We start from the raw sequence: 25,960 nt of genomic DNA, 5'->3' as shown, positions 1-25,960 counted from the left end.
GTTTCAGAGTTGCACAGTGCTCCTCCCCATCCTCCAGCTGTTAAGTTCATTGGTCCCATTTTCTGAGATGTTTTTTGATCCCTGGAGGGGAGGATATATGTGTCTACTTCAGGGCTGGGCACTTATTGGTCACTTAACACTTCATACTTGACCAGTTATGAATCTCTTGCATTGATTGCCGCGAGTGTGGCAGTGGCAGTGTGGACAGGGGAGGGGCTTAGCTTGGGATTGTGTTGCTAATGTATCTATTGGGTTTCATTTAGACACAGTAGCAAAATTTAAGCTAACTCACAGCACTTGTAGTGCAATTTGGGGGAACATCCATCAGTGGTAGCTGTTTCTTATTTATTTTATTTTTATGAGAGAGTGAGAAAGGGAGAACTGGCACACCAGGGCCTTCAGCCACTGCAATTGAACTCTAGACATGTGTGCCACCTTGTGTACATGTGCGCTTGCATCACCTTGTGTGTCTGGCTAACCTGGGAACTGGAGGTTTAAACATGGGTCCTTAGGTTTGCAGACAAGCACCTTAATCACTAAGCCATCTCTCCAGCCCTGGTAGCTGCTTTTCAGTCTGTCCTGGACATTTCTTTACTGCTTGAGTTGAAATAGAAATGAGGGGTCTGAGCCAGGTGTGGTGGCACCTGCCTTTAATCCCAGTACTTGGGAAGCAGAGGTAGGAGGATCATCATGAGTTCGAGGCTATGCTGAGACTACATAGTGAAAGTCTGGACTAGAGTAAAACCCTACCTCGAAAAACCAAAAAAAAATGGGGGGAGGGAGGGCTGGAGAAATGGCCTAGCGGTTAAGGTGCTTGCCTGCAAAGCTAAAGGACCTCAGTTCAATTCCTCAGGACTCATGTAGCCATTCATACACACAAGGTGCCACATGCATCTGGAGTTTGTTTGCAGTAGCTGGAAGCCCTGGCACGCCCATTCTCTCTCTCTGTCTGTCTCTCTCTCTTTCTCTCTTGCTCTGTCTCTTTCCCTCTCTCAAATAAATAAATAAAAATAAACTATTTAAAAAAAAAAAGAAATGAGGATGTGGAAGAAGGCTCTGAAGGTGAAGGAACTAAAGGGACTTATGTGTAGTGTGTTGGAGTGCAGTCGTTTGAGACTGGATGGCTGGAGTGAGAGGAACCATCAGGCTTCCCTTTATGCTCTTGTGAGTCTGTCAAGGACTCTAGGGCAAGGGGCGGAGTAGATGGGTTGGGGGCGTGGTACGTGACAGCAGCAGGGAAAAGAGCCATCTTGTGGCTAGTGTCTATTTTTCTTGGGGACTGTATGTTTACATTGTACCCAAACTTAGCATGTAAAAGTTGGTTGCCTGGTCCAGCTTATCTTTGCCACATTTTGTGAATCTATCTACATTTTTCTTTTGTTTTAATTTTGATGAAGTAGTTAAGTTGTAGCATCTATTATTGAGTTCTTACTAGTCATTTACTTGTTCTTTGTACTGTTCTATGAGACAGGACATTTCTTTTTCTAAAAAATTGTTTTGTTTTTAAAAAATATTTTATTTTTATTTATTTCTTTGAGAGGGAAAGAGGCAGGTGTGTGTGTGAGAGAGAGAGAGAGAGGGAGAGGGAGAGAGAGGTGGGGGAGGGAGAAAATGGGCATGCCAGGGCTTCCAGTCACTGCAAATGAACTCTAGATGCATGCGCCACCTTGTGCATCTGGCTTACATGGGTACTGGAGAACTGAAGTGAGGTCCTTTGGCTTTGCAGGCAAGAACCTTAACTGCTAAGCCATCTCCCCTGTTTTTTGTGGGGTTGGGTCTCACTGTAGCCCAGGCTAACCTGGAATTCACTATGTAGTCTCAGGCTGGCCTCAAACTCATAGAAATCCTCCTACCTCTGCCTCCTGAGTGCTGGGATTGAAGGTGTGTGCCACCATGCCTGGCTTTTTAAATTTTTTGTTTGTTTGTTTGTTTGTTTTGAGGTAGGTCTCACTCTAGTCCAGGCTGACCTGGAATTCACTATGTAGTCTCAGGATGGCCTCGAAAATACGGTGATCCTCTTACTTCTGCCTCCCAAGTGCCGAGATTAAAGGCTTTAAAAACAATTTTTTTTTATTGACAACTTCTATACTTATAAACAATAAACCATGGTATTTCCTTCCCTTCCCCTCCCCCATGAATCAGCTCATTTCTGAGGCCTGAATTGACTCTCCTGCCTCTGCTTCTCAAGGGCTGAGAATTAAAGGTTTGTACCACCATGCTCAGCTCATTTACTTGATTATAGAATTATTTCAACACATTAAAAAATATTCTAAGCCGGGCGTGGTGGCGCACGCCTTTAATCCCAGCACTCGGGAGGCAGAGGTAGGAGGATCGCCAAGAGTTCAAGGCCATCCTGAGACTACATAGTGAATTACAGGTCAGCCTGAGCCAGAGTGAGACCCTACCTCAAAAAAAAAAAAAAAAAAAAAAAAAAATTCTAGAGCCAGGTGGTGCACGAGATTTAATCCCAGCACTCAGGAGACAGAGGTAGGAGGATCACCCTGAGACTACATACTGAATTCCAGGTCAGCCTGAGCTAGATTTTATATATATATATATAAAATCTACATATACATGCATATACACACACATATACATGCACACACACACACACACACACACAAAACACCACGTAATTGTATTTTATTCTTTCTCTCTCTCTCTTTGTTTTTCTAGGTAGGGTCTCATTTTAGTACAGGCTGACCTGGCACTATATAGTCTCAGGCTGCCTCAAACTGAAGATGATTCTCCTACCTCATCCTCTTGAGTGCTGGGATTAAAAGTGTGTGCCACCACATCTGGGTTTATTTATTTAATTTAAATTTTAGAGGGACTTGTTAGATTAAGAGGAGAGAGTACAAAGAGCCCCTGCCCATGAGAAGGCAAAAGAGGAGTAAAGCCTGACTGAGTACAGAGAGCTTCAACCCATGAAAAGGTGGGGAAGGGGTAAAAGCTCCTTATTTTATTCTCTTGCAAAAAATTAATAAACTCAATGAATATATCTTTATCAATATATAGTAAAATTTCCATGTTATAATCTCTTTCTGAAGTTTTTCATTATAAATTAATTATCCTTCCTCTCACCTTTGTGACAGATTGGAAACATGGCTTTGGTGTCTTCTACCTTACAAGCCACACCATTCTCATGATCATAAATCCTTTTTTTAAAATCACATTTAAGGAGAGAAAAGACAGAATATGTTACTGCTTTTTTCTAATGGTAGATTTACTTACAGAGGCTTTGGAAATCCCGTAGTATTTTTTGTTAGCTGGTTCTGGATAGGAAAGAGGGAGGAATAAGAGTGGGGGAGAGGGAATAAGAATTGAGGGACAGGGGCTGGAGAGATGGCTCAGTGGTTAAGGCATTTGACTACAAAACCTGACAACCAGGTTTGATCCCCTAGTACCCGTGTAAAGTGAGATGCACAAAGTACCACATGTGTCTGGAGTTTGTTTGCAGCTGCTAAAGGCCCTGGCACACTCCCTCTGTCTGTTTGCACATACAAAATTTGAAGGGGCCAGGCGTGGTGGCACACACCTTTAATTCCAGTACTCAGGAGGCAGAGGTGGGAGGATTGCCAAGAGTTCAAGGCCATCCTGAGAGTACATAGTGACCAGGCCTGAGCTAGAGTGAGACCCTACTTTGAAAAACCAAAAAAAAAATGTGGAAACTGAGGTTCAGACAGGTCAGGTGCCTTCATTGGAGGTTACATAGCTATTATACCTGATCTTGTATTGCATTCACTTTCTTCAGTTAAGTTCTTGACTATCAACATTTATTTTTTTCAATTCTTTTTTGTCTTGTTTTGTTTCTTTTTTTTTAAAAAAAGATTTATTTATTTTTATGTATTTATTAGAGGCAGAGAGAAGGAAAGAGAGAGACATAGAGAGTGAGAATGGGTATGCCAGGGCTTCCAGCCACTGCAAACGAACTCCAGATGAAGGTGCCACCATGTGCATCTTGCTTATGTGGCACCTGGAGAATCAAACCTGGATTCTTAGGCTTCTCAGGCACGTGCCTTAACCACTAAGCCATCTCTCCAGCCCTAAAAAATATATTTTATTTATTTACTTATGTGAAAGAGAGAGAGAAAGAATGGGTGCAACAGGGCTTCTAGCTGCTGTAAATGTGTAAACGAACTCTAGACACATGTGCCACCTTGTACATCTGGTTTACATGGGTCTTGGGGAATTGAAAGTGGGTCATCATGCTTCTCAGGCAAGCACCATTAACTGCTAAGCCATCTCTCTAGCCCCAACTATAGACATTTATTGTCTGTTCCAGCCACTTGCTGATTTCTGAAGATCACAGTCCTGTCCTTAAGTCTTATTGTTCAGTAGATGTAAATTCAGGTCTGTCCGCTTTCTTCTTCAGAGCTTACTTGAGTCTTAAGATGGGCTGAGAACAACAGAAGCTAAATGAGCACATGATGAGTGATAGGATTTAAGTGGAGTTGTGGTGGTGAAAATTAGGGTAGAGTGTGTGTTTTAAGGACAGGATTTAGACAAAAGTAGCTTATATGATGAAGTGTAGTTTGAGGGGCTGATAGTTTTAAGAGAAATAGATACATGTACACACACATCTATAATATACACATATATGCTAGAGTAAGATTTTTTTTTTTTTTTTTTGAAGTAGGGTCTTGCTTTAGGCCAGGCTGACTTAGAATTGACTATGTAGTCTCAGGCTGTACTTGAACTCACAGTGATCCTTCAACCTGGGCCCCCCAAGTACTGGTATTTAAGGTGTGTACCACCACGCCCAGTTATTATTATTAAAAATATTTATTTATCACTTGGGAGGCAGAGGTAGGAGGATCGCTGTGAGTTCGAGGCCACCCTGAGACTACATAGTGAATTCCAGGTCAGCCTGGGCTAGAGTGAGACCCTACCTCAAAAAAACAAACAAACAAACAAAATTTATTTATAAGCAGGAGAGTGAGATTGCATGTGCTAGGGCCGCTTGCCACTGCAGACAAACTCCAGATACAAACGCCACTTGGTGCATCTGGCTGTGTGTAGATACTGGGGACTTGAACCCTGGCCAGTAGGCTTTGCAAGCAAGTACTTTTAATGGCTCCCAGCCCTAGAGCAAGTGTTTTGAAGGTCTCTATGATCAGTATGTATTCACATTGTGCTATGATACAAGATTGGTTAGGTGCTACATAGTCTGACAGCTTTTGGATGTAGGTTAGAAAAAACTGGATTCTAGTTTCAAATCTATGATTTGCTTGCTATGTGAGCTTTGAGCTTCAGGTTTTTGAAAATTTTGTTATTTATTTATTTGAGAGCGTGAGAGAGCACAGTTAGAATGGGTACATCAGGAACTCTAGCCATTGCAAATGAACTCCAGATACATGCTCCCCCTTGTGCATCTGACTTACATGGGTACTGGGGAGTCAACCCTGCGTCCTTAGTCTTCGTAGGCAAGTGCCTTAACCAGTAAGCCATCTCTCCAGGCTTGAGCTTCAGTTTTTTTAAGTACAGGTAAAGTACTGGGCCTGAGCACAGTAGACATTTGATTAAATGAAAATTAGAGAAAATAATATCTGCCTACACTACTTTTGTTACTATAAGGATCAATTGTTATTATTAAGAAAGTACTCTATAATAGTACTTTCCAAATATTTAGAAAATTATTAATAATAATAGCTCTTCTTGTGTATTTTCCTGTTCTTTCTTTCTTTCTTTTTAAACAGCTGCTGGACAAGGTCACATAGAATGTCTGCAGTGGTTAATTGAAGTGGGAGCAGACAGTAATATTACCAACAAAGCAGGAGAGAGACCCAGTGATGTGGCCAAGAGGTGTGAACCCCTGCCTACTATGCTCCTTTTCTGTACTTAAAGTTTTGTTTTTACTCTTTTGTGCTTAGATATCTGAGAATTTAATGTAATTTTAGGTAACTCAATCAAATGCTAATAGAGTCACAGTTTTCAAGCTGAGGTGACATTTATTCTTCTCTGTAAAGCAGGAGCAGTGACTCTCATCTCTAAGGTAGTATTAGTCCCTTTTTCTGTGAAAGAGGGCATTTAGAAATGCAAAAAGGAAGCCTGGCATGGTGGCTGGTGGTGCATGCCTTTAATCCCAGCACTCGGGAGGCAGAGGTAGGAGGATTGCCTTGAGTTCAAGGCCACTCTGAGACTACATAGTTAATTCCAGGTCAGCCTGGACCAGAGTGAGACCCTACCTCAAAAAAGCAAAAAGGGCCAGCCATGCTGCTGCACACCTTCAGTCCCAGCACTTGGGAGGTAGAATTGTCATGAGTTCGAGGCCACCCTGAGACTACATAGTGAATTCCAGGTCAGTTTAGGCTAGAGTGAGACTCTACCTTGTAAAGCAAATACAAGAAAAAGAAAAAGTTGTCAGAGAAACTGTCTACCATGAAGGAGGTCAGGTCCAGGAATTCCCAGAGTAGTATCAGTGCTCCACCCACATGTCTTTAAAACTTTATTGAGAAAAGTGAATAATCCACATTGATCGTGGAAAAATAAATCATAGAGATTTATTTTTATTTTATTTTATTTATTGTGCCATGTACATGAGAGCATCATCAATTGAAGCTTGTTTTAGTTTTTAAAACTGAAACAGGTATAATTAATAAACAATAAAATGCTCATACTTTACAGTGTGATTTTGATATATATGGACAACCATAATACAGTCACCATGATCAAGAAGTAAATAGAAGCTGGGCCTGGTGACACGGGCCTGTAATCCCAGATACTTTGAGGCTGAAGCAAGACAGTTGTAATTCAAGGCCTGCCTGTGCTGCAGAGTGAATTCAAATCTGGCCCAGGCATCTGAGCAAGACTCTTTCAAAATAGAAAATAAAAACAGTGCTGGGGATATATTTCAGTTGTGGAGCACTTGCCTAGCATATTAAAAGTTCTAATATAGTCAGCCCCCAGAACCAAGGGGGATGGGAGAAATCATAATGATTGTATTTATCGCTTCTGAGGTTTTTTTGTGTTGCTATAATTTGTCCCTTTCCATTGTGCCTCATGTCCCTGCCTTAAGCAATAGTGATCTACTTTTCTGTGAGTATAGATTAGTTTGTATTTACTTGGATTTTATATAAGAAGAACCTTAAAATTCATACAGTCAAGTGTTGCTTAATCATGGCATTCTGTTCTGAGAGAATTGTGTAAGTGATTTTTGTGATAGTGTAAATATCAGAGTGTATTTATATGAATCTAGCCTCCTATATACTTAAGCTATATGATAGAGCTAGACATATTTATTTTTTTATTTTTTTTAATTAATTAATTTATTTTTTTGGTGTTTCAAGGTAGGGTCTCACTCTGGTCCAGGCTGACGTGGAATTCACCATGAAGTCTCAGGGTAGCCTCGAACTCATGGCAATCCTCCTACCTCTGCCTCCCGAGTGCTGGGATTAAAGGCGTGCGCCACCACGCCCAGCTTGAGCTAGACATATTTAAACATAGAAATGTTTTGGATTAAGGAAGTGAAAATAATTAGGTGACAGAAATTTTTAGCTCCATTTATTATTATTTAGTCACTATGTTATATGCAGTTTGTTGCTAACCAAAGTGTTCTCATGGTATATAATTATTACTTATGTCTAGTTTCTTTTACTCAGCATAATTATTTTGAGATTTACCTTATGTATGTATTTTCTTGTGACTGTGACAAATTTCCTCACAAAAGCAACTTAAAGAAGGAAGGGTTTATTTTAGCTCACAGTTTGAGGGTATAGCCAGTCATGGTGGGCTGGTCACAGTGTGTCTTTAGTCAGGAAGCAGATAGAGGAGAATAATAGTGCTGTGCTTGCTTGCTTTTTTCTCTTCAGTCTGGGACCCCAGCCCATGCACTCTGCACTCAGTTGACCAAATCTAGACATTCCTATACAGACATTCCCAGAGGTTTGTCTCCTTGGTGTTTCTAGATTGTCAAGATGAACATGCCACAGCAGCGTTAGTAGCTCCTTTTTAAATTGCTGAGCAGGTTCCATTGTAGCATTTTTTTTTAACATTTTTGTATTGTCTGTTTTTCTCTCCCAACAAACACACACACTTTTGTTTTATTTTTGTACTCAGTGAATACAGTCAAGTTGATACCATTGTTAGCTTCCTCCCTGTCCTCCCCTCTCCACTGGGACCCTCCTCGATGGGGTATATGGGTCATGTATTGTGGGGTTAGCCTTCAGTTTTGGGTAGGAGAAAATGCCTCTATGTATCATGACTGAACGTGTGGTTCTGGCATTCTTTCCACCCCCTCTTCCACAAATTTCGCTGAGCCACGTTGGGTTCATTTTAGGTCTGCTTCAGAAACATACACACTTTTAAGTTATATGTGTATAGTGGGAGTGGACTATTACCTTTTTTAAAAAAGAAATTCTTAATGTTGCTATGAATGTAAAATGTGTGTTTGCATAGTTAAACTAGCAGGGCAAAACATCATTGAGGAAGCAGAATCTGTGACAGAAAAAAATAAAACAGACTAATAAAAAACAAATGAACACAAAAGTTTAGGTTTTGCCACTGTAGTAGAATTTATAGAATTGTATCACCTTTAGAATCTGCAATTTCCTACGCACATCACTTTCTGCCAACTTTTGGTTGACAGTGGTTTTCGCAAAATATCCTTGTAAGAACTCCTGGGAACCATCAACCCAATTCAATGTTAAAATGCAACAAAGTTTGCTACAATTTTTACAGGAGCTTCCATTTATGTCTGTGTTCCAATTTCCTGCCACACACTTGGTTTGGAGCCAAGATTTTAGAATGCCAGGGGACCTTGCCCATGTTGCTTCATGTAATTTTCTTAGCAAGCCAATGAGGTAGGTGTTATTCACACTGAACAGGTGTCACAACTGAAGGTCACTAAGAGAGGTGTCTATCACAAGCCATTGGCTGGGTTGGGATTTAAACTCAGATCTTATGATGGAGAATCATCTAGTCATCTCACGCTACACTAAAGCCCATTCTGCAAAATTCAAGTGGGAATGACAGAGAGCCCTTGGTTTTCCATATTAAGACCTGGGATACGTGAGGGGCCAGGTTTACAAAGTGTTCAGTACATGATGATTAGTTTTCAACACCCCTAAATAGGTAACTGGCTTTATGTTAATGCCGTCTTGTACCAAGTGATAAGGAATCCATGTAATACTGCTTTGGCTTTTTTTTTTTTTTTTTGCGCAGGCCAATGCCATAACTGCTAAGCCATTTCCCCAGTCCCGCCGGCTCTAAAAACATTTTTTTTCTCAAATTTTATTAACATTTTCCATGATTATAAAAATTATCCCATGGTAATTCCCTTCCTCCCCTCCACAAACTCTCCATCATATCCCTTTCCCCCTCTTAGTCAGTCTCTCTTTTATTTTGATGTCATGATCTTTTCCTACTATTATGATGGCCTTGTGTAGGTAGTGTCAGGCACTGTGAGGTCATGATATCCAGGCCATTTTGTGTCTGGAGGAGCACATAGCAAGGAGTCCCACCATTCCTTTGACTCTTACATTCTTTCTACCATCTCGTCCACAATGGACCCTGAGCCTTGGAAGGTGTAATAGAGATATTTCAGTGCTGAGCACTCCTCTGTCACTTCTCAGCACCATGATGTCTTCTGAGTCATCCCAAGGCCACTGCCATCTGAAAAGAGAAGGTTCTCTAACCACAAGTGAAAGTAGCATCAATGTATGGGTATGAACATTAAGAGAAGTGCTGACTGGTCAGTTTGGTGAGCATAGTATATACATTTAGCCAGACAGCAGCAGACATTATACCCCTAGGGCTCATGACTACCCCTGTTGTAGGATTTCAGTATCTGGGATGTATTCCCTCCCATGGAGTGGGCCTCCAATCCAATTAGAGGACAGTTGGTTTCCCCCATAACAGATGTGCACCCATTGGCTCATTTGGCCTGGGTGGCCAAATATAAGGCTTGCAGTGTCCACTGTTGAGTATCTTCACTGGCCATTTCTCTCACATTGAACTGCATACCATGTGGCTTTACCAGCTCTCTGTCAGCTGGTCTACATGGATTTTCAGCTCAGGTCCAGCAGGATTTCTCGTGACCTTACAGCCCAAGTATGTGGAGTCTTCAGCATTAGGGTCTTACCATCTATTCCTGGTGGGATACTAAGGGCCTCGACAATGGCCTGCAATGTTTTGGGGGCATCTGGGACCTCCCTGGCCAACAATTCACTGGAAGGTATCCCATCCCTGGTACTGAAATTTTTCTAGTAACAATCTTTAGCTCCTGTGTATTCCATTGCCCAAAATAGTAGGTTTCCATATGACTTATTTATAGGGGAAAGTGTTTTTTGAAAATATAATTTTATGTTTCATGATTATTTATGCCCTGAGAGGAAACATTAAACATTTCAGTTAGCAAAATTGTGCAAAATAATGCAAATTACATGTAATTATACTCAAAAATCCCCTCTAAAATCAGGAGTTTGTTAATAGATACTTCACTGAGATGTGAGAAAGCACAGAGAATAGAAAACAAATTATTTATTTATTTATTTTGGTTTTTCGAGGTAGGGTTCTACTGTAGCCCAGGCTGACCTGGAATTCACTATGTAGTCCCATGGTGGCCTTGTACTCACAGCGATCCTCCTACCTCTGCCTCCCAAGTGCTGGGATTAAAGGCATGTGTCACTATGCTTGGCTTTTTAAAAAAAGTATTTTTTAATATTTTCATTTATTTACTTATTTGACAAAGAAAGAGGGAGGGAGAGGGAGACAGAAATGGAGAGATTAAGTGCACCAGGGCCTCTAGCCACTGCAAACGAACTCCAGACATGTGCGCCCCCTTGTGCATCTGGCTAACGTGGGTCCTTTGGCTTTCCAGGCAAACGCCTTAACTGCTAAACCATCCCTCCAGCCCCCCCCCCCTTTTTAACAGCTTTAAAACAATTATTTAATTGAGGGAATACATCCCTGATACTGAAAACTTAAAACAGGGGTAGTCATGAGCCCTAGGGGTATAATGTCTGCTGCTGTCTGGCTAAATGTATATACTATGCTTATCAAACTGCCCAGTAATCACTTCTCTTAATGTTCATACCCTTATATTAATGCTACTCTCACTTTTGGTAGATAGATAATCTCTTTTCAGATGGCAGTGACCTTGGGATGACACAGAAGGCATCATGGTGCTGGAAAGAAGTGACAGGAGTGCTCAGCACTGCAATATCTCTATCACACCTTCCAAGGCTCAGGGTCTAACACGGAAGAGGTGGCAGAAAGAATGTAAGAGCTGAAGGAAGGGTAGGACTCCTTACAACGTGCTCCCTCCAGACACAAAATGGCCTGGATGTCCATGACCTCATAGTACCTGACACTACCTACACAAGACCATCATAATAGGAGGAAAAGATCATGACATCAAAATAGAGACTGATTGAGAAGAGGAGGGGATATGATGGAGAATGGAGTTTCAAAGGTTGGGGGAGGGAGGGCATTACCATGGGATATTTTTTATAATCGTGGAAGTTGTTAATTAAAAAAAAAAAGAAGAAGCCGGGCGTGGTGGCGCACGCCTTTAATCCCAGCACTCGGGAGGCAGAGGTAGGAGGATCGCCGTGAGTTCTAGGCCACCCTGAGACTACATAGTGAATTCCAGGTCAGCCTGAGCCAGAGAGACCCTGCCTCGAAAAACAAACAAACAAAAAAAAAAAAAAAAAAAAAAAAGAAGAAGAAGAATGGGTGCAAAAGGGCCTCTAGCCACTTCAAAAAAATATTTATCTATTTGACAGAGAAAGAGGGAGAAAGTGAGAATGGGCACACCAAGACTTCTAGCCACTGCAGACGAACTCCAGATGCATGTGCCCACTTGTGCATCTGGCTAACGAGGGTCCTGGGGAATTGAACCTGAGTCCTTTGGCTTTGCAGGCAAATACCTTAACCGCTAAGCCATCCCTCCAGCCCTGTTTTGTTTTTTGAGGTCAGGTCTCATTCTAGCCCAGGCTGACCAGGCATTCACTCTGTAGCCCCAAACTGGTCTTGAAGTCATTGCAATATTCTTACCTCTGCCTCCCAAGTGCTGGTATTAAAGGCATGTGCCACCACACCCAGTGAAAACATAAATTTAGAGGTTATTTTTTTCTGTTAAATTTCAAAACCATGTCAAATTCTTTGGGTTGAGGAAGGATGGAGATGAAGGAAGTTAGAACTGTAGTAAACTCTAAAACTGGGACCAGAACTAATTTATCATCTAATTGCAGCCAATAAAAAGAAGTAACACAGGGAACCAGATGGTTCTGTTCTATTTAGTTGAGTAAGTCTGTTTGGGGCACCTAAATACTCTTTTTTAATTTTAGTTTTTTGTCTTTTTTTTTAAAGTAGGGTCCCACTCTAGCCCAGGCTAACCTGGAACTCTGTAGTCTCAGGGTGCCCTTGAACTCACAGTGTTTCTCCTACCTCTGCCTCCTGAGTGCTGGGCTTAAAGGTATGCACCACTATGTCCAGCTTTAATATTCTTTTTCTTTTTTTGGTTTTTTGAGGTAGTGTCTCACTCTGGTCCAGGCTGACCTGGAATTAACTATGTAGTCTCAGTGTGGCCTTGAACTCTCAGCGATCCTCCTACCTCTGCCTCCCAAGTGGAGCTTAAATATTCGATAGTGGATCTCCTCTTCCAGTGGGTTCTTACCAGTAAAAAATATGGAATCAGTTTTCCATCCTTAGTATTCTGTACTTAGTTTCCACATAGCTGAGCATGTCAGATTGTTAGGTTTTCAGAGACAGATTTACACCTTGGCTGGCAGGTGGGTTGAAGGAAAAGCATGTCCAGTGGAATTGCCTAAGTGTAAGCTGCATCTTATGTGTGTTGAAGAGTGTGGATCTGGTTAATTATTGATTCTTTCCCATAGATTTGCCCATCTGGCGGCAGTGAAGCTTCTGGCAGGGCTGCAGAAATATGATATTGATGATGAAAATGAAATTGATGACAGTGACATGAAGTTTTTCATAAGGCATGGCGTTGAGGGGAGCACGGATGCCAAGGATGGCCTGTGTCTGAGTGAGGCAGACAAGACAGACGCCAGGAGTAAGTGTGCTGTCTCTGTTGTGAATTGTCTTTCAGAAATGCCATAGCTACTTTTAACTACATGTCAGAAATTATTCTATAGACAATTATTGTATACAAAGTAAACTAATTTGATTTTTTTTTGTTTTGTTTTTCGAGATAGGGTATCACTCTAGCCCAGGCTGACCTGGAATTCACTATATAGTCTCAGAATGACCTTGAACTGTGATCTTCCTACCTCTGCCTCCCAAGTGATGGTACTAAAGACATGCGCTACCACGCCCCGCTAATGTGATATATTTTGAAACCAGAACCAATTCCAGGTTTTTTGTCCTAGGAGTCGTTGAAAACATAAACAGGTGTAAGATATCATTGTCTTCTGTAACATGGAAGTTAAGTAAGACAAAAATAAAATTAAGTAGAATATAAGAAATATGGAAAAAGATATTCAAGAATGATAATCCTAGGGCTGTCAAGATGGCTTCTTAAGGCACTTGTCTGTGAAGCCTAAGGACCCAGGTTCAATTCCCTAGTACCCACGTAATGGCAGATACACATGGTGGCATCTGTATCTGCATTTCGTTTGAAAAACAAAAACAACAACAACAAAAAAAAAAAACAAGAAAGAAAAATAAGGGGAAAAAAAGAATGATAATCCTATCACTGTGAGCTTGAGGCTAGCCTGAGAGTACATTGCAGGCTAGTCTGGGCTAGATTGAGACTCTGCCTTGGTGGAATGGTAGGGAGTGCATTTAATCCTAGTACTTGAGAGGCCAGAGCAAGAGGATGGTTTGTTTAAGGCCAGTCTAGGCTACATAGCCCAAAGCCTACTTGGGCTATAAAATAAGACCCCATCTTAAAAAAAAAAAAAAAAAGAAAAGCAAGGATGAGAGGGAGGAAAATAGTTATTTCAAGGGCTCCCAAGTCTTGTTGGTAGATAATTTTTAAAGTGATAGCAGCCAGTTTTAATGACTGTCTTATGTTCCAGGTAGTTGGAGTTATTAGAGAAACATATAAAGACACTTGTATTCAGTGATGGTGGCCATGGGGGAGGGTAATAAATAACTGGTAAGAATAGATATACTGGGTTGGAGTAGTTAAGACAATTGCCTGCAAAGTCTAATGACCCAGGTTCAATTCCCCAGTACCTGTGTAAAGTCCAGATGCAAAGGGAGGTGTGCATATGGAATTCATTTATAGTGGAGGTCCTGGTATGCCCATTCTCTGTCTTTCTTCTATCTCTCTCTGCTTGCAAATAAATAAATAAAATATTTTTTATTTTTATTTTTATCTATTTATATTTTTGGTTTTTCAATGTAGGGTCTCTCTCTAGCCCAAGCTGACCTGAAATTCACTGTGTAGTCTCAGGGTGGCCTCACTCATGGCACTCTTCCTACCTCTGCTTCCCGAGTGCTAAGATTAAAAGGCCTGTACCACCACACCCAACTTTTCATTTTATTTCTTTAAATATTTATTTGAGAAAGAGAGATGGGAGAGAGTGATAGAGAATAGGTGTGTGGGCTAGAGAGATAGCTTAGCAGTTAAGGTGCTTGCCTACGAAGCCTAAGGACCTATGTTCAACTCTCCAGATCCCACATAAGCCAGAATAAAATATTTTTTAACAAAGGAATAGATGTACAGACTGGTGTGTTAGCACACACCTTTAATCCCAGCACTCGGGAGGCCAAGGTTGGAGGCTTGCTCTGAGTTAAAGATGAGCCTGAGACTACTTGGTGAATTGCAGGTCAACCTGGCTAGAGTGAGACCCTACCACAGAAGAAAAAAAAAAAAAAAAGATGTATAAATGAAACATAGTTGGGTGCAGCTATAGGTAATCATTAGGCCTTCCTGAAGTGACATTTTAGAGGAGACCTGAGCAAAGAGAGTGAAGATATATGCAGAGTCCATAAAAAGGCTGAGTTGTGCTGGTCATTGTGACGGGAGAAGAATCAATAAGGCAGTGGTAAAAGATAGGGTTGGATAGGTAAGCAGGGACCCGGTAAGAATTTAGATTTAGGTTTTACTTTATATAGGAAGCCAGTGGGGGAATTTGGGGTGGAAAATGATGTAAATTGATTTCATTTGTGGCTCCAGGGAAGATTTCAAGTGGATTATCAGTTAGGAGGTAAGAGAACATACTCATCCACCAATGTGGACAAAATGCCTGGTATCTTTGAATTTGCTGAGGACAGAACCCTAGAACTGTAGAAGAGCCGATGTGGAGGTTGTGCATTCAGGCATAGCCAGGTTTTCTGGGCTCCTAGAGTCTCTAGTATCAGAGGTGACTGCCAGACACTGAAAACTTCCATCCTTTAGCTTCAGAGTTTTTAAAAAAATATTTATTTATTTGAGATCACATACACACACACACACCACCACCACCACCACCACTCCTGGCTTGACATGTTTCCCTTTAAGGTCTATTTCCTAGTTCTTTAACCAAACAGCATCTTTTTCTTTTTTTAATGCAAAAACAAAGAGCATTTATTCTGCAGAATCAGCCAGCATGCAGGGGTCAACCATTCATACAAAATGGCAACCCTATGAGGAGCACACAGACCCCTTTTAAGCACAACTAGGTGTCACGAGCACTCTCAAAGATGATTGGTTGTGAGGATTCCGCCGGCGAAGGCCAATGATACTCAGACACTGGTATACTTGCAAAGGAGTTTACTGGGATGAAAGTCACGCACAAGCAAGTCCAAACTATCACAAATAATATTATAGCTAATATAATATTCATCACTACATTACTAACACAAGAATATTTCTAACGAGTCTAACATGTATACGACCTGACAACGTGAGATTTGAGTTGCGACGTTTTACGACGTTTTATGACCTGACCAACGTGAGGTTCGAGCTGCGACGATTTACTTTCGGTTTGCTGCGCTTCAAGCCGAGTCTTGGTCCGCTGGCGTAAGGTAGTGCTCTGGCTTACGGATGATCATTCGGACAGAGTGTCGGGCTGATGAATTCGGATCGGTGATGTTTCTCGCGGGGGTCTCAGTCAGGACTGCTGAGTAACCTTTCAGTCAGTCATAGTGTCGGGGAGACTGAGACAATGGTTGCTGAGCAGCTGGGGTTTTTATACCTTCCAATGCTTATCTAATAGTTTCACACACACATCTGCTAATCTCTACTATGTCACTGCACACAGAGTTTTGCTTACAAGCTTTGACTTTGCATTTTTTACTCTCACAACAAACTTGTTTATCCTAAACTGGCCCTGGACCATATGCTGGTCCTTACATGCTCATAACACTAGGGGAATTCCAGGTGGATTAGGTAATCTTCTAACATGATGTGGCTAGGCAAGCAGCAGTTACAGTTGTATGTCTTTGATTGATTGGGGCGAAAGGCATGAAAGGGACATGTTTGGGCATGTTTGGACATGTCCCCAGGAATTGACTCAGGCCCCTGGGCAGGTGTCTTCCCCAGCCACATGTCAGGGTCACTGTTGATTAATAGCCCTTTGTGGTTTTTCCCAGAAGTCTTGCCTGCCTCTCTGGGAGACTGAAACTTAGGCCTAGTTAGGGTGTCACCGTACTAAAGCCTGCCATGGTGTCAGTTTGGTCCCTTCATTCCCCCCTTGAGTATGGCCTCATCTTGAATCCTTGAGATGTATCTAAAGGCTCCAAAAGTTGGTATTGTTGCTTCAGAGCCATCGGTTGTACTGTGGCTAAGCGATCCTTAACAAATTAACCAAGGCATTAATGATGCAGGGCCCACAAGTGAGGGCCAGCAACAAGAGGATGAGGGGCCCTGTAACAGCGGAGATCAGAGTTGTTAACCAGGGGGACCAATTAAACAGAGACTCATACCATCCTTGGGATTGTTCCCTTTCTAAGTTCCTGTCATATAATCTCTTTCTAAGAATGGCCATAGACTCTCATAACACCAGAATGGTTAACGTAGAAACAACATTCTTCTTTTAAGGTAACACAGAGACTACTTTGTTGGAGAAATAATATGTCTAATCTTTGTCTGTTTTGTAGAGGAGGAGAGGGAGTCTTGTATAATAGATTTTTCCAGCTGTTCTAGGTCTGCATTGATGGCCAACCTATAAGATCTTTGTACTTTTTATCTTGGAGAACTAAATAAAGCAGAAGTACCAGTGCCTATTGCTGTGGCGACACCAAGGCCTAGAAGAGAGGATAACAAGACAGCAGTGATTCCTCATTTTTTTCATCCTGTTATCCATAATTGTAAGGAAATATTCTGATCGGGGTAATAATTATCTGGGGAATCAACTGTACTAGCACACAGAAGTCATTTGTCTGGTTGAGAACCTGGACGTGGACCCAGGGTTAATCCTGAGGTACAAGCCCACCATCTATCTTCTGGGGGAATTAAGTACCCATTGACCATAGGGTTTTGAGTCTGGTTACATAGATGAGAATAGGCTTGGGGAACCTGATTTCCAATACAAAGCCCGTTTCCAGTAGCTGACTGGAGGGAAAGCTTTCTCTTTTCTGACTGTTGCCAATGGCAGGCAGTGGCCTCAGTAGCTTCAGAGTAGTTTTCTGACATTGCTATGCCTTCATAGTAAGGAGGTTGTGCATTCAGGCATAGCCAGCAAGCCTTAGTAAGTTCGGGTCTGGAGGAGTTGAGAACTTGGTAGGTTGCTTGTAATACTTGCATGAGGCCAGTATCACTGGATGGCACCTCAGGAATCTGGGAGGGGCCCCTGTTGTCATCTGTCTCAGTAGAAGGTGAGGGAGCCAATGAGGTTAGCAATCTAGAAGCTCAGGTGGTTAGGGAGGGTGTTGTTCTTGGAGGCAGAGCCTAAGGGTTGAAGCCTGTTTAACAGGTTCACTGCTAGTCTACTAGTGAACAAGGTTCCAGGGTCTGATCCTGTTATGTATGGCCTGAGCCCCCAAGTTTTCCCAGAGTTCCAGTTTCTATTTTTTTGTCCTGTCTCTGTAAACCTGATGACTAGGGGGTTGCACTGTTTTTTCTTACAAGCCCCATTTATGAGGTGTTCTCCTGTGTCCCTCCCCAGTTGGCCCTTTCCTGTGTAATTAAATCTTTTCCTTTGCTAGGCACTGCCCAACTAAAAGTGCCAGTTGTCTCGCATCCCCAGCTAGCACGGTAGTGCTTTGTGGGACCCCCACATCTGGAGTTTTGGGCCTTTGTCAGGTCGCCTCCAGGGCAAACGTAGATAGTTAAGGCTCGATTTTGCTGCCTCCTAGCAGGGAAGGTACATCCGAAAGGGGGGAAGGGCTGCTGGTCAGTGGGTTTCCATTTCCCTTTAAAAAGATCACAGAGGTCTATTTGCAGATGACATGATTCTATACATAAAGGACCCTAAAGACTCTACTAGCAAGCTGTTAGAGCTGATCAAAACCTACAGCAATGTAGCAGGATACAAAATAAATACACAGAAATCAGTAGCCTTCATATATGCTAACAACAAACACACAGAGGATGAAATCAGAGAATCACTCCCGTTCACAATTGCATCAAAAAAAAATAAAGTACCTTGGAATAAACCTAACCAAGGAAGTAAAGAATCTATACAATGAGAACTTTAAAACACTCAAGCGAGAAATTGCAGAAGACACTAGAAAGTGGAGAAACATCCCTTGTTCCTGGATTGGAAGAATCAATATTGTGAAAATGGCAACCGTACCTAAAGCAATCTACACATTTAATGCAATCCCTATCAAAATTCCAAAGGCTTTCTTCATGGAAATAGAAAAAACAATCCAAAAACTCATCTGGAATCACAAAAAACCTCGAATATCTAAAATAATACTGAGCAACAAAAAAGAGGCTGGTGGTATCACCATACCTGATTTTAACCTATACTACAGAGCCATAGTAACAAAAACAGCATGGTACTGGCACACAAACAGACATGTAGATCAGTGGAACAGAATAGAGGACCCAGATGTAAGCCCAAGTAGCTATAGCCACCTGATATTCGATAAAAATGCCAAAAATACTCATTGGAGAAGAGACAGCCTCTTCAGCAAATGGTGTTTTGAAAACTGGATATATATCTGCAGAAAGATGAAAATAGATTCTTCTCTCTCGCCATGCACAATAATTAAGTCCAAATGGATTAAAGACCTTAACATCAGACCTGAAACTCTGAAACTGCTAGAGGAAAAAGTAGGGGAAACCCTTCAACATATTGGTCTTGGCAAAGACTTTCTGAATACAACCCCAATTGCTCAGGCAATAAAACCACAGATTAACCACTGGGACCTAATGAAATTACAAAGATTTTGCTCTGCAAAGGACACAGTGAAAAAAGCAAAGAGGCAACCTATAGAATGGGAAAAAATCTTCGCCAGCTATATATCTGATAGAGGATTAATATCTAGGATATACAAAGAACTCAAAAAGTTAAATAATAAGGAATCAAATAAGCCAATCAAAAAATGGGCTATGGAGCTAAATAGAGAGTTCTCAAAGGAAGAAATACAAATGGCATATAAGCATCTAAAAAAATGTTCTACGTCACTAGTCATCAGGGAAATGCAGATTAAAACTACATTGAGATTCCATCTCACTCCTGTCAGATTGGCCACCATCATGAAAACAAATGATCATAAATGTTGGCGGGGATGTGGAAAAAAAGGAACCCTTCTGCACTGCTGGTGGGAATGCAGTCTGGTCCAGCCATTGTGGAAAACGGTGTGGAGGTTCCTAAAACAGCTAGAGATTGATCTACCATATGACCCAGCTATAGCATTCCTAGGCATATATCCAAAGGACTCATCTCATTTCCTTAGAAGTACGTGCTCAACCATGTTTATTGCTGCTCAATTTATAATAGCTGGGAAATGGAACCAGCCTAGATGTCCATCAACAGATGAGTGGATAATGAAGATGTGGCACATTTATACAATGGAGTTCTACTCAGCGGTAAAGAAAAATGAAGTTATGAAATTTGCAGAAAAATGGATGGACCTGGAAAGTATTATACTAAGTGAGGTACCCCAGGCCCAGAAAGCCAAGCGCCACATGTTCTCTCTCATATGTGGATCCTAGCTACAGATGACTGGGCTTCTGCGTGAGAATGAAAATACTTAGTAGCAGAGGCCAGTAAGTTAAAAAGGAGACATAAAGGGTAGAGAAAGGAAGGGAGGAGGATACTTAATAGGTTGATATTGTGTATATGTAATTACAATGATTGTAATGGGGAGGTAATATGATGGAGAATGGAATTTCAAATGGGAAAGTGTGGGGGTGGGGAGGGAGGGAATTACCATGGGATATATTTTATAATCATGGAAAATGTTAATAAAAATTAAAAAAAAAAAAAGATCACAGAGGTCTACCATGAGCTCTGGCCACCATGTATACAGAGGGGCCAAGCGGGAAGTGGAATTGATAATAGCTCCAGTGGTGGGGTTGGAAATTATCCAAGTGCGGTAGTAGGGGCTATATGAATTGTGAGACCAGAGGGCATGGTCTACAGGGGAAGCCCAAAGTTCTGAGCAGCATGTGAGTACAGTAAGAAGCATAACCATAAACATCCCTGGCATCATTGTTGAGTCTCTAGCTTACGGTTTCTTAGTTTGAGTGGATCCTGCAGGTGTGCAATGGCTCGCCTCATTCCTGGCTTCTCTGTAGGTGTGTAGTCGTCTGGATCCGCGTGTGGGTCAACAGGCTTCACGTGTGAGTGGTGTATCCAGGATGGGACACCATCCACCTTGATGGCAGTTTGGGTGGTCAGAATCACAGTGTAGGGTCCTTTCCAACCGGGTTCAAGAATCTCTGGTGTCTTGATGAGTACTAGATCTCCTCGTTGGAACCCATGAAGTGTAGAGGGAGGTGCCTTATCATAGATGGCTTGCAGTTGGGGCCAGAGGTGTTCTTGCACCTGAAATAAAGCCACACTCTCCCGCTAGGCAGCCCAGCCTCCAGGACAGTTTTTCCCAACGACAGCTCTCGCCTCATGCAAACTGCAGCGGCTACAGCACACCAGAGCTCTAGCCCTAGGCCCAAACAGTATTTTAATTTTTATTCTCTTTTTTTTTTTTTTTCGAGGTAGCGTCTCACTCTGGTCCAGGCTGACCTGGAATTAACACTGTAGTCTCCGGGTGGCCTTGAACTCACGGCGATCCTCCTACTTCTGCCTCCCGAGTGCTGGGATTAAAGGCGTGTGCCACCACGCCCGGCTATTTCTCAATTTTTATTAACAGTTTCCATGATTATAAAAAATATCCCATGGTAATGTCCTCCCTTTCCCTCCCCCCCAAATAGCATCTTTTATCTGGAGGTTGGTAACGATAGAAAGCCTAGTTGGCTGGGCATGATGGCACACGCCTTTAATCCTAGCACTTGGGAGGCCCAGGTAGGAGGATTGCCATGAGTTCAAGGCCACTCTGAGACTACAAAGTGAATTCCAGGTCAGCCTTGACTAGAGTGAAACCCTACCTTGAAAAAAAAAAAGACTGCAGAGATGGCTTAGTGGTTAGGTGCTTGCCTGTGAAGCCTAAGGACCCCAGTTCGAGTCTCGACTCCCCAGTACCCATGTAAACTAGATGCACAAGGTGGCATATGTATCAAGAGTTTGTTTGCGGTGGCTGGAGGCCCTGGTACACCCCTTTTGTCTCTCTTTATGCCTCTTTCTCTCTCTGTTGCTCTCAAATAAATAAGTCAACAAAAAGAAAAAAAGAAAAAAAGAAAAAGAAACAGAAAGAGCCTAGTAGGGATCTGGTTAGCTCTGCCTATTTGTGCACTCCAATTTGCAGTGGTGTGGAAACCCTGTTTCCTTTCACAGTGCAATACTGGATGGGGAACTCTGTTAGGAGGATATGGCTTTAATTCAGTAGAAAGTCCTAGACCAGAGTGGAGATTATGGAGGTAGTGAGAAAGCATGAGATTTTGGATGTAGTTTTTTTTTTTATATAGCCAGGCAGTCCAGTCACTAAAGACATGTCCAGAAGATATCAGAAGTTTTTTTTTTTTTTTCTTAAATTTTAGAGAGTGAGATAGAGAGAGAAAGAGAGAAAATTGGTGTGCCAGGGCTACAGCCCCTGAAATTTCACTTCAGATGCTTGCGCCACCTAGTGGGTATGTGCAACCTTGTGCTTGCCTCACCTCTGTGTGTCTGACTTATGAGGGATCTGGAGAGTTGAACATGGATCCTTAGGCTTCACAGGCCTTAACCACTAAGCGCCTTAACCACTAAGCAATCTCTTTAGCCCTGGATGTAGTTTTAAGAGCAATCATGGGATTTGCCCATGGATTTGGATATGAGGGTGTGCTAGTTTGAATAGATGCTCCCCAATAGATTGAGGAGTTTATTGAAACTTCTTGGATTTCCAGCCACCTAACTGAAAGAGGTGTCACTGGGTGGATCTTAGGGTACAGTCCTAAGGTGTGGTGGATTTGAAATTCCAATCTAAATATATGCAAAGTGCTTGGAGTTCCTGAAATGTACTTGTTTGTGGTGTGGCTTTTGGGTTTTTAGGCTTGGGTCGCCTCTCTTTCTGCTTGGACCTGTGAAAGTGGGCCAGCTTCTTCTGCCATTATGGAACTTCCCTTGGATCTGTAAGCTTCAGTACATCCCTTCCTCCATAACTGTGTCTGGTCTGGAAGTTCATCTCAGTGACTTACTTCAGAGGGTTTGTAGATGAAAGTAATCAAGGAAGGCTCTTAGATACTTGCCTGGATTATGACTAGGTGAATGGTAATGAGTCTAAAAGGACTATTTTCTCAGCATAGAGTAGCAATAAAACCTTTTGGGAAGTAGAATTTAGGCTTTTCTTTGAAATGCCAGGACTTGGATAAAATGGACGAGAAAGGCTTATCATTCATCTAATGTATATGTGAATAGATACTGTGTTCATAGCCTAACTTACGGGCTATGGTAGCCTATCCAAGATGGTTCTGATTTTTGAAAATATTCTGAACTCAATATACTAAAAGTAGTCTCTGAAATCATGCGTCATTGGTTTTTTCTTTCATCAGTCAACATTTATTTGTCAAGTATTAGTTATGTGACAGACAGTGTCTAGGTGCTAAGGTTATGCTGGTAAACACTTAACTCGTTTCTTCATGTTTTTGACCCAATTTTTAAAATTTTTTTTTTTGGGGGATGGGGGTTTTGAGGTAGAGTCTTGCTATAGCCCAGGCTGACCTGGCACTCACTCTGTAGTTTCAGGCTGGCCTTGAACTCATAGCAATCCTCCTACCTATGCCTTCCAAGTGCTGGGATGAAAGGCATACCACCATGCCTGGAAAGTTTATTATCTGCTTTTTAAGTTTCATAGCAGCAAGATTAATAACCTGCTCATGAATCATGATTATCTGACAATACTCTCCAACAACAAAGATTCATCCAACTCCATTGCTTGCTCATCCGAGTATCATCGATATCTTTCTTTGTATATAGTCCACCCTATTTCAGCATCTCCTAAGTACCTCTCACTGGTTCTAGAATAGAATGTTAGAGAGTATTGACATCATGTAAGCACATGAGTTATTATTTGACTATGTTCATATTTTGTCTTGCAGTTAGAGCTTACAAAAAAGTTGTAGAATTGAGACACCTTCTGGAAATTGCTGAGAGCAACTACAAACACTTGGGTGGCATAACAGAAGAGGATGTAAAGCAGAAGAAAAAACAGCTTGAGTCTGAAAAGTAATGTCCTTAAAATAACAATGTATATTTAGGTACCTGTAGTAGCCTCATAATGGTGGGATGAACTTCCAAACCAGGCACAGTTATGAAGGATGGGATTTATTGAACCTTGCAGATAGAGGGGAAGTTCCATAATAGTAGAAGAAACTGGCCCACTTCCACAGGACTACGCAGAGAGAGAGAAAAGCCACCAACACCATAAAGCACACTGTAGGAACTTCAGACAGTGCTCAGCACTTTGCATACCTTTAGACTGAGATGCACTCACTTTAAGTTCCTTAATTAGTTACTGCTATTTGAACCTTCACCTCTATCCTTGAGAATGAACATATGTGCTTTTCTTAATAAAAAGACAAGTATCCCTCCTAGCAGGTCAGAGACAGTTGTGTTTGAGAGATCATTATTTACAACTCTGTCACATTGGTCTGAATACTCACCCCTTCAAGGGGGTTTTTAGACAGTAAGAAGGTATGGCAGGGCTTTTTTTGGGTGTGTGTGTGAGAGATTCTTTCCTGGCATCTCATAGACCATACCGTAAGGATAACTGCTCTCTGCCCTAGACTACTGTGTCTTGATATGTAGAATAGTTTTAGTATTGGCCTGGTCTGAAATTCCAGCTGAAAGTTCCTAGAACTTTTGCAGTATAGAAAGAACATCAGAGCTGAGTAGTTATTTCCTAATAGTGAGCTTTAAATTTTGGTTTGCCTTGCTTCTTTTCTAAAGTGGGTTACTACACTGCCACCATGAGCACTAGATCCGGAGCATAGGTGTAGAGACTCCTCATGACTCCATGAGTTACCATCTCACTGTATGGATTAGAAACCTAACAATTAATATGGAGGATAAAAAACTTGTATATAGGGCTGGAGTTAGCAGTTAACGCAGTTGCCTTTGAAGTCTTAGGACCCAGGTTCAGCTCCCCAGAAACTGCATAAGCCAGATGCACAAGGTCATGCATGCGCACAAGATGGAACACATAGCTGGAGTTTTTTTTTTTTTGTTTGTTTGTTTTGAGGTATGGTCTCACTGTATCCCAGGCTGATGTGGAATTCACTGTGTAGTCTCAGGGTGGCCTTCAACTCATGGCAACCCTCCTACATCTGCCTCCTAAGTGCTGGGATTAAAGGTGTGCGCCATCACGCCCGGCACAACTGGAGTTTGATTGCAGTGTTTAGAGGCCCTGGCATGCCAGTTTCCTCTCCCTCTTGTTTTCTCTCTCATAAAAAACAAACAAACAACTTGTATATAATCACAAAGGGATTATAAGGGTATGAGGCTGGACTAGGTTTGAGCCAGTCTATGACTTCCATTCTGTTTAAGATGATTATGATAAAAAAAATTTTTTTCAAGGTAGGGTCTTATTTTAGCCCAGGCTGATCTGGGACTCATTCTGTAGTCCAGGTTGGCTTCAAACTCATAGTAATCCTCCAACCTTTCCTCCTGAGTGCTGGCCTTAAAAGCATGAACCTTTCATCTAACCTTAAATTTTTTTTAAAGAAAATTTTATATATATAAACATACATACATACATACATACATACATACATATTATATATATATACACATACACACATATATTTAATTAGTTAATTAATTAATTTACTTACTTGAGAGATAAAGAGGCAGAGTATGCTAGGGCCTCTAGCCACTGAAAACAAACTTCAGACACATGTACCACCTTGTGCCCTCTGGTTTATGTGAGCACTGGGGAACTGAACCTGGTCCTTGGGCTTTGCAGGGAAGCACCTTAACAGCTAAGCCATCTCTCCAGCCCATATACATACATATATATAATTTTTTTTTTTTTTTGATGGAGGGTCTCACTGCAGTCCAGGCTGATATGGAAATCACTCTAGTCTCAGTCTGGTCTCAAACTCACAGCTGTCCTCCTACCTCTGCTTCCTGAGATCTGGGATTAAAGGCATGCACCACCATATCCAGCACCTCAAACTTTTTTATTGGCAATTTTCGTACATGTAATTAATGTATTTTTTTTTATCATAATCTCCTTTTATTGCCTTCTTTTGCCCTCCTTCCTTCATTCCCTGTCCTTTGAATCCCTTCTCTTCAATTGGTCCCTCTTCTATTTTGATGTCTTTTTCTCCTCCTCCATCATCTGTGACAGAATGTTGATAGGCCCAATATTGAGCAGGTCTTGTACAGGTAACAACAGTTGCTGTGAGGTCATAAATGCAACAGCCACTAATACCTGAAAGACAGGGTTTCAGAATACTCCTCTCCATCCACGGTCTTTTACATTATTTCCACCCCCCTTTTCTGCAGTTCTCCCTGAGCCTTGGAGAGCATGATATAAATGTCTCAATGTTGAGCACTCAATATTCACTTATTTTTAGCAT

General features: G+C 41.7%; 1 protein-coding gene across 5 annotated transcripts in view; it reads left to right on the top strand.

The window, feature by feature from the left end:
- Ankrd42 (ankyrin repeat domain 42) overlaps positions 1–25,960 on the top strand; it is a 59,931-nt gene that overhangs the window by 24,542 nt on the left and 9,429 nt on the right. For 2 of the 5 annotated variants that reach the window (XM_045145691.1, XM_045145692.1), the window contains exons 8-10: positions 5,700–5,805; positions 12,840–13,015; positions 23,477–23,603. In XM_045145691.1, coding sequence (XP_045001626.1) covers positions 5,700–5,805; positions 12,840–13,015; positions 23,477–23,603 — 409 coding nt within the window. Of the gene's footprint in view, positions 1–5,699; positions 5,806–12,839; positions 13,016–23,476; positions 23,604–25,960 lie in introns of those variants that run through there. The other 3 variants (XM_045145694.1, XM_045145693.1, XM_045145695.1) reach the window with 3 other exon arrangements.

This window comes from Jaculus jaculus, chromosome 3, assembly GCF_020740685.1.
Source record: "Jaculus jaculus isolate mJacJac1 chromosome 3, mJacJac1.mat.Y.cur, whole genome shotgun sequence".
In the NCBI taxonomy this organism is placed as follows: domain Eukaryota; kingdom Metazoa; phylum Chordata; class Mammalia; order Rodentia; family Dipodidae; genus Jaculus; species Jaculus jaculus.
Note: the sequence above shows the minus strand (reverse complement) of the source record. Positions and strands in the feature narration are given on the sequence as shown.